Source organism: Priapulus caudatus, unplaced genomic scaffold (assembly GCF_000485595.1).
Source record: "Priapulus caudatus unplaced genomic scaffold, Priapulus_caudatus-5.0.1 Scaffold1730, whole genome shotgun sequence".
NCBI lineage: Eukaryota > Metazoa > Priapulida > Priapulimorpha > Priapulimorphida > Priapulidae > Priapulus > Priapulus caudatus.
The window spans coordinates 36,089-45,105 of record NW_014578791.1 but is presented as its reverse complement, the minus strand read 5'-3'; the positions used below and the strand labels follow the sequence as shown (position 1 = coordinate 45,105).

General features: G+C 43.0%; 1 protein-coding gene across 1 annotated transcript in view; it reads left to right on the top strand.

The window, feature by feature from the left end:
- The window catches only part of LOC106817455, a gene marked incomplete in the record, with an annotated part of 11,429 nt that extends 6,093 nt beyond the window's left edge, over positions 1–5,336 (top strand). The window contains 3 exon segments of the mRNA XM_014822118.1: positions 942–1,299; positions 1,831–1,888; positions 5,219–5,336. Coding sequence (XP_014677604.1) covers positions 942–1,299; positions 1,831–1,888; positions 5,219–5,336 — 534 coding nt within the window.
- Positions 5,337–9,017: the final 3,681 nt, after the last annotated feature.

Below are 9,017 nucleotides of genomic sequence, written 5' to 3'. Positions count from 1 at the left end.
CCGCAAAGCCCGGGCAGCTAGGGCCCTGCCGGCCTGCATCCGCTGCAGGGCCCTACGGCGGGCCCTGAACGCCCACCCCATTGAAGGGCTTCACGCAAGGAGCTCGCGTGCTGCGCGCTACTCGCACACATCTCTTCGTTATACTTTGGCGATGGAAGTAAAGTGAAGATAATCCCCCACAACTGAGACCTGTCTAGCGCCACTGCCTGTTTAGCAACAATCTGTTTTAACTTAAGTATACCGTGGAATTACATGGATTACTTACCGAATCAATATCCGCTATTATGACGCTATTACATACAATAGTTATATTAGCATCTATATTATTATAAACAAACACACCGCGCACACCATACAATAATGTAAATGGGCAGTGCTTACGTACGGCTAGGCCGTATCTTAATGTCTCGAGCTACTCGGGTAGCGGAATCCATTCCGCTTTTCCATACTTAACGAGACTAAAGATGGCGCGGTGGCGCAGAATGCGAAATAACGCCTTGGAAACTAAATTCACGAACGATTTGAGAGTTTAGATGAGCTAGAACCCTAACCCTAACCCTAAACCTAACCCTAACCATAACCCTAAACCTAACCCTAACCCTAAACCTAACCCTAACCATAACCCTAAACCTAACCCTAACCCTAACGCCAAAAAGGGGCTTCAACGACCGACGGCTACCGTACCTCCAGCCATAGACCGAATAATTCTGTCCCATATAACCTTTTTTATATTTTGGTGAGGGTTATATTGGGAATATAAACCAAACCCAACATAACCCTCACCAAAATATAAAAAAGTTATATGGGACAGAATTATTCGGTCTACTCCAGCCACTGCGTATATAAATTTTAATATACTTTAAAGTTTAATATTAGGCACCTTTCGAACATCTTATGAACATCTAATATGATCGCTTCGGTGTACTTTTACACGCTCACAGAAAACGCCTAATGCCGACAACTGGGATGGACTGATCGGCGACATTGCTGCCACGGAAGAGCTGATGGATGAAATAACGTCAGGATATCGAGCACAGAAGCGAAATGGCAATGGCGGACGGCCAGACAGCGTAGCTACGTCATCAAGGCGTCGCACATCCGGTAGAGCGTCATCGCACCGCCGCACATCCGAGAGTACGTCATCGAGACGCCCTGCATCCGAGAGTACGTCATCGACACGCCGTGGTTCGAGTTCGACAAGGGAGAGTCGCAGGCGGAGAACAAAGCGAACAACGATAACATCAGATAGCAACAAATATTGGCCATTCAACACTCCGATACAGTACATCATAAACGGCGGTCAGTAGCGACACCTCGTCGAATATACATATAATTATAAACTATCGTCTACCAAATTCTTCGTTGTGTCTGAAATAAAGTTGATGATATTACATACACGCGTGCGCTCGTGCACTCGTGCGCTGTATATGTATATTCTTTATTTTGTTTTAGTTATTTACAATTACATATTTATCCATATATATATATATTAGTATATATGTATATATATATTATAATATATATATATATATATACTGATACTGATTTATATTTTATTTATATGTAATATAAAATAAACAAGTTATTTATTAGGGTAGACAACGGAAGTAATTACGTCAACCAATATTTAAGCAATATTTTAATTAGCATTACATTATTTATTCTTTGGTAAACATTTTCCTTGGCATATCCTTACTTAATCTTAGAAGTTACTATTTTAATTAGCATTTACATCCCTTTATTATTGAAGCCGCAGTTTCTTTAGCCACTAAGCTCGAGTAACTCGTTCTAAACCACATTTCCCTAGCATTACGATTATCTGTTTCTTAGCGATGCCAAGTGGCAGTTCGGGCGGTGAGATACAGGGCAGCTGGGAGGATAATAGCTTGTATACGTTTCGATCGCAAAGGAGTACCAGCAGACGCAAAACCTTTACCTACGCCCTAGTCATCACTAGCTGTTTGGGTAAGCAAAGAACTTGTAAAAGAAGACCCTGATAATTGGAAGGAACAATTTTAGCTGCGAGGTCGATTTCTCAGCACCTTTCTGCACTCGGTTGGTGTCACGTTTCCAACCCTGCTTCATTCCTTCCCTTTTTTACTCTATGTTTGGTGGCTTAATAAGATGGAAAATGTTTACCGCCGAATTACGGCGAGTTGAGTTTGGCGTTCTACACCGCGCCAGCAAAAAGTAAGCAAGTTATTATCCGGCAAAGAGCTGTGATGTTATAGTAACAACTGCTTACAAGCTGACCGACCATGTGCGTACAACTTCACCTATCGCGGTCGCTTCATGCATTCTTCAATAGCTGCTTGCGGAGCGAAGGGCTAGCACGAGTATAACTAGAACATTCCTATGGCTTTGTAAACAGTGTTTCCTCGACTTCATATCCTCGCAATTGAGCGTGAGTGTCACGTCTTCTTACAGTGGCTCGTCCGTATGTTGGAAGGTATATCCGAGGTGGCCCAGATGAATATACTATTGCATGAAGGATGCAGAAGCGAGACGTGAGTCGTTCGTCTCGTAAATACGTAGCTTGTGCGCGTTTAGGCAAGATTGCATTGCAGTGCCAGGTTTTCTGCCTATCGTATAACTTGGTTTTTAGGGTTAGTGGTTGACGGATAAGAAGCTAAGTGAGTCCGCGGCTAATATTGTACGCCACAGCAATTGTGATAAATAGAACCATTTTCACAGGGCGATTTGTCCTACGTTACATATATCTTAAATAGGATACGTTATGTTAGGTGTGTTTTGTTGTTCAACACTGGTAGACTGGCTGCCGTGAGTGTGAGGCAGCGTCAGTGATGATCAGAGATTGATTGCTATGATACTGAACGCTTTAATTCCATATATCAGAGATACGCCCATTCACATAATAGCATCGTTACAGCGTCGGTAAAAATCAGAATATTTCTCATCAGTTGATTCTGGACGTGCACGATATATCTTTTGTATATAGACACACCTTTTATGAGAGTAACTCATTCGTAAAATTATCCTTTCCGAAATTCCTGTGTGGGCGTCGGAAACCTGAAAACAAAAGCAAACGTCTAACACGTTTAGCAGTTCACAGTGTAGGAACGAAAAGAACAATAGAAAATTGGTTAGATAATAAGTGCGCAGGAAACTACATCGAAAATCCGATGACGTTGTTCGACTTAGCCATTTCGTTAGACATGGCATGCGTATCTGAGAGAAATCGAGAAGCATTTGCCTGTCACCTCATGGTCGGCAACCACGCACGATTGGCAAACATCACCTACAACGGATATCTAACTAAATTCGCCCGGCGACCATTCCATCGCTGACGCGAAAAGCAGTGCTAATAGGAGATATTCTCTGTCTCTCCTCCATGTATTTGCCCGTTAGCTGGGTGTTGTGGTGCATGAGAGTGGTCACGCTTTAGGGTTTCTTCCACGAGCAGTCTAGTAAACGCGAGCGCGAGACCGGTCGACCCAGAGTTGTCACAATACTGTTCGGAAAACATCATTGCTGGGGCGAACTCAATTCGTCGCGTTGGCACCGGCGATGTTTTTAGAACCAGGACTGCATATGCACTATAGAATGGTTAATGCACTATGGACAGTAACTGTGAGGTAGGCCACGCGTAAGTATAGGGTATAATAACGATAGGGCATTGAATGAATCTATGTTTATTTTACTGCGAACAAACATAAATTCTGCGACTTGTCCTGATTCTTGAGCAGCTAGATTTAGCGTAGTCACGTAAATGCTGCACCCTTCTGTTGTCGGCCGCTAATACCGTGCATGTTTGATGCTTTCTGTGCCACTATACTTGTGACTGTGACTGGGGCGCACGCGGCGACACACATGTATGTGTGTGGTGTGCGTGCGTGCCGTGCGTTGCGTTCACTGGCGACGTCCGGTGTGTATGGCGTAATGCGTGTCTGTGCGTGTCCTTATGTGTGTCGGTTGTGTGTGTGTGTCACTGTGTGTGTCTGTGTTGCCAAGGCCGCTAGCTTCGAACGGGAGCTGACACGTCAAAGCGCGCACATTGACCGTGACCTGTTGCTTCAGCGATAGGTCAAACATGACGGCCTAATCCTTCCACGACAATCAAGCTCGCTAACATTGTCTACTGTGACGGTATGTGTGTATATCGCTGTGTCACTCCACGTAGCATGATGGGATGTTAACTTTTTGTCGTTTGTGAGCTGAATGTGAATCACCACTGGAATATTAAAATACAACTATTTCTGATGATGCATAATAAATGATGATGTTGGTTGATACTTATATACTAGAAGGCCCAACAGCCATCCGTGGCAAGCGCCATGAAGGGGCCCGCGAAATGAAGGGGCGCAAGGATGGGGAAATTGATTTCAAGTTGACATTTTGACTTGGATTTTTGGACTTTTTTTTTGAATTGTTTTATTTGTTATTTTTATCTTGTTATTTTTTTTATATTTTAATATTTTTATTTTTGTAGACTTTTTTGGATTTTTTGGAATTTTTATTGCGTCTTTTTTGATTTTGGGGTTTTTTGTTCTTGTTTTAATTTGTTGGTTTTTTATTCATTTTTTATATTTTTTTATTTTTTGAGAGTTAATGAATGGATTTTTATATGTGTTGGCATTTTTGGGGGGGGGGCATACTGGATTTCCTTTGGGTCACTTTGTTTGGATTTTTTTGGATATTTTTTTATTTTTTTTATATTTTTGGTTGGTGTGTTTTTTTCCGGATTTGATTTTTAACTAAATTTCCTTAATATTTTGGATATATCGGTACGATCACTCCTCTCCAAGCCCGCCTCCGCTCTCCCTCGGCGCTTTGCTCCTCGGTGACCCCTGCGCTCTATATGTCTGCATCGTGTATGTGAACAGCTGTTGTATTCTCTGCAATGTGACTCAGTGCCAGTTAGGTAGATGAATTTGAGAATAAGTCAGACATGCGATATTTGCGTATAATGCATAAAAAAAGCAAAAAAATGAAAACTCCAAAAAACAACGAACAATGGTTCCCCTCAAAGTTTACAGTATTTTCTGTGTTTATTGTGATTCGCGATTCCATAAACGCTGGCACACAGTCAGATTGCATAGAAGAGTTAAGCCCCACTAATAAATACCTCCAGTATACCCGAGATTACCATGCTTAGTCAATCCACAGACAGAGCAGACGGAGCAGAACATCGCAGATATATAGTATGATAGAGATAGATGATATATGATATTGTAACCACTCTCGTCACGCTTCCTAGGAGTGAGGTACAGGAGAGGGCAGTAAGAGTAAGAGTAGAGGCAACAGCGAAAGGCAAGAAGCTAAACAGAACTAGCAACGAACAGTACCACAAAGAGTCTCTCAAAATTCGACAATAATGCATACAGTCGAAGCAGAGAGCAGAAGCGAGGCTGAATTGCGTAGATATGTAACTCAATCACGTCAGTGATAGGCAAGTCGGCAACCGGTGTTTGGCAGGGAGGTGCGCCTGATGCTCTTCTCTCCTTCTCAGCTCTCTTTAAATCTCCAACCGAAGTGTTGTTCGACCGTCACTGCTACGTATGTGAACTCGCAGCCGGGCGAATGGAATTAACTGATTCTCCGCGCAGTCAGCTGCGGTCTGGTTCTAACCTGCTCGGCCATGGCACTCGTTAATAGAACTTATGTTATTGCTTCTGATATTACCTTCAGCGGCCAACCCTGGATCCGCGTGTGATACCGTAGATGGGCGATCAATTCTCTTCTCCCCACCGTAGCCACCCTCTATCTCGGTCCCCACGATGATAATTGTGCACCTAATGGACCCGCCATGGCTAAATATGCCAAGCTAACAGTCTAATTTAAAATAAGGCCTGCTGAAACGCAGCTCGAAGTGGACAATATGATGAGTATTGCTAGTAGCAGGAGTAGAAATCAAAGATCATTATCTTAAATATTTATCGAATATTAATATCTTGTTTACTTATTCGTATGATGCTCAGACATAATCATAAATGTTCACGGTAACGTCTAATACTGGCTCCAGAGTATACTCCCTGTATGGCAGTGGCATATTGCGGTGTTGTCGAGTGGACTACTTGGTAGGGTTGCGAGGGTACTTATCTACGATTAAGCTCGATGAATAGACAGCGTCGATGATGCCTGAGGTGCGAATGCACGAGGACGCAACTGAAAGTAGACAGACATTAAACAAGTGTTTGATCAAGCTCAAATGTTACTGATACGGGTCTAGATGTTTTACGTCAAGCACACAGTACTGAGTTAGAGAAAGTGACATACTAGTCGACGGTTCACAAACCCTGGCCTCTGCTCCTGCCGTGTCTGGTCCCGGGCTAACATTCTCAGCCCTTCGCTAAAAGCTCTCCTCGCTCCTCCATGTCCTCTCCTCCTTCCCTCCTCCTCCCCTCCCCATCCCCCTCCTCCTCCTCCTCCTCCTCTCTCCCTCCCCTCCCCCCTCCCCCTCCCACCTTTCCTTCCCCGCCCTCTCCTCCTCTTACCTGCTCCTCTTCTCAACTCTGACCCTCATACCCACTTCCTGCTATTCTACCTATTGTCCTTCTGTTTTTCGCTCTATTTGCCGCCCATGTCAGGATTTAATCGATGATTGCAGCCTCTTATATGCAAGCCTCTCCTGCGGCGCCTAGTTCGCACCGACTTGCTTAAATGTCGAGTGTCGGCGGTGAGCTTCCAGTTGTCCAGCCTATCTTACGTCCTGTCCTACCCCGCACGTCTCACTGTGCGTGTCCGTTCGTTAATTCGCGTACTATTTGTCACGTTTTTTGTCACGTCCAAACCGCCGATATAATATACCCGTACAACAATCCAAGCGCAGGCGTGCTATCCCGGAGTAAGATAAAGCTTTGAAATTAGTTTAGGACATTTGTATTTTTGCGGTTTAGGTGGTGTGCGCAGGATTTAAGTAACAACTGTGATCGAGGAATACAAAATCCGAACGACTGCATCTAAGCTGTCTCTGCCCAGCATGGACTTCACGTGGGTCAATTTTGCGAAAGTTCTGCCAATCTAACGGATGTACGTGTAGTTAATTATATGACAACACCACCACACAACACTAACACACCATCACCAACCAAAGGTGCGACAGCACACCACTACAAAGCACGAGCACCGGTGTCCCCTGTCACACGCCTTTATTTTCTCTTCACACACACGGCACCACACGCACGCACAGACCCACGCAACTGCCACGGCCCGCACACGCACACACGCAGTGCGCACAGACACATCACAACACACATCAGCTACCCCCGCCTACGGCCAAGTCCCTGGTTTCTCTTACTTCAATAATGAACTCATGACACACACAAATCTACTATCATAGTGTACACTATACACACAATAATATATTACATAGTGTAAATACGCACGGGGAAATACCGCATCGCATTGCACAGCATGACAACCGCATGCACACAAACACACACACATACATTCATACATGCATAGAGTCATTCATTCATTCATTTATTCAATTACACAGCCTCGAAGTTCGGTGAGATCAGAGAGCTCGCATGTGGTGATAGCGGAACCATCACTGACACTGTTTCTCCCGACGGAACCACATTCAAGACGTCCGTGCTGTTGAAGGTAAATACGTCAATAATGTAGAGAAGTCACTTCTTCCACGTACTTGCAATGTCAGCTGAGTAATGACTATATATGTCTACGCTATTAGCCTGCTGCGTGAGTGTCTGCTAATAGTAGAGTGTTCTCAGTTAAGTTGTTTTAAGCGGTCATAGTTAGCGTTGTCAACGTGCGACAGTTGCGGTAGATTCAGTTAAACAATTACATGCATGTAACCGGCAACCAGGAGAAACGCCCATATGGCATTCATACACAGGTGGCCGTTATATAGAGGTAGATTCACTAGTATGTCTGTTACACAGTGTAATTGCCCAAAGTGGCATTCGGCCACGTGCTTTCTCTAACATACACGTGGTTCTGCGGAGATGGTTTCACTGTCGAACAGCAGTCCTTTTCCATTCGTGCCGTATCCCGAAGCTTACTATATTTAGTGGTCATAATTTACAAAATCCGTATGATCGAATTCACGTACCTCACATCTTTGTAACGCGGGTGTTAACTGTAGTACAATGTCAAACAATGGAATTAATTTCATATAGAAATCAACATTTGGCAACGCGTGTTTTTCGTGTTTTCTGGAGAACATAATAGACCGATTAAAATGTTAAACTAAATATATCAGTGTATACACAGAAAGTAAATAATGCCAAGTAGAAGAAGTGAATAATAACCTGTTATTATTAGTATGTTATATGCCCATTATAAAATAAATAAATAGGGTCGTGAAAAATACGTTAGATATACGTAACACGTTGCTCACACGTGATGTTATGATAGTTATATGTCATATACTAATTTTTGCGTTACTAAATTTACTATATTTACTATTTACAATTTAGTAATTTATGACATTTAATATGATATGTATTTAGTTTTACTATTACTATATTCTAGTCGCACGCCAAAGGCGTCATTTCTGTGCTTCGACTTACAAATCTCAGCACATCGTTCATTTACCCCCCAATTTAATGCTGTTTTAACCAACACACTACTAATTACATGCAGACTAATTACTGTTCACGCATGTACATGCGTGTTTAATTAAGTATATATTACGTTTCCAGTCGCCTGCTAACAGCGTCATAACACTCCGACTGACGAGTATCGACACAATCGGTTACACGGATGCCCAGGTGGGATGTCCAGATCACCTGGAGGTCCGAACGAACACAGAGATTATCGGTCGCAGGTATTCATATAATATATATACCATCGTCGCCACGGGGTTCTCAGTAAATTCAATAGGACTGTGTCATCCTTGCGTGTTGTAGAGACGGCAATATTTCCAAGTATTATTGTTGTTGTTATTAATATTATTTCCAAAGTGGATCACAGCATTAGCCGGTGGCTTCTGGGTTGGCCGTATCCCAACCTGGATCAGAACAGATTGAATCCTGAATACTATTATAATAACATTTTGATATTCATTAATTATTATATCATAAAATTTGAAG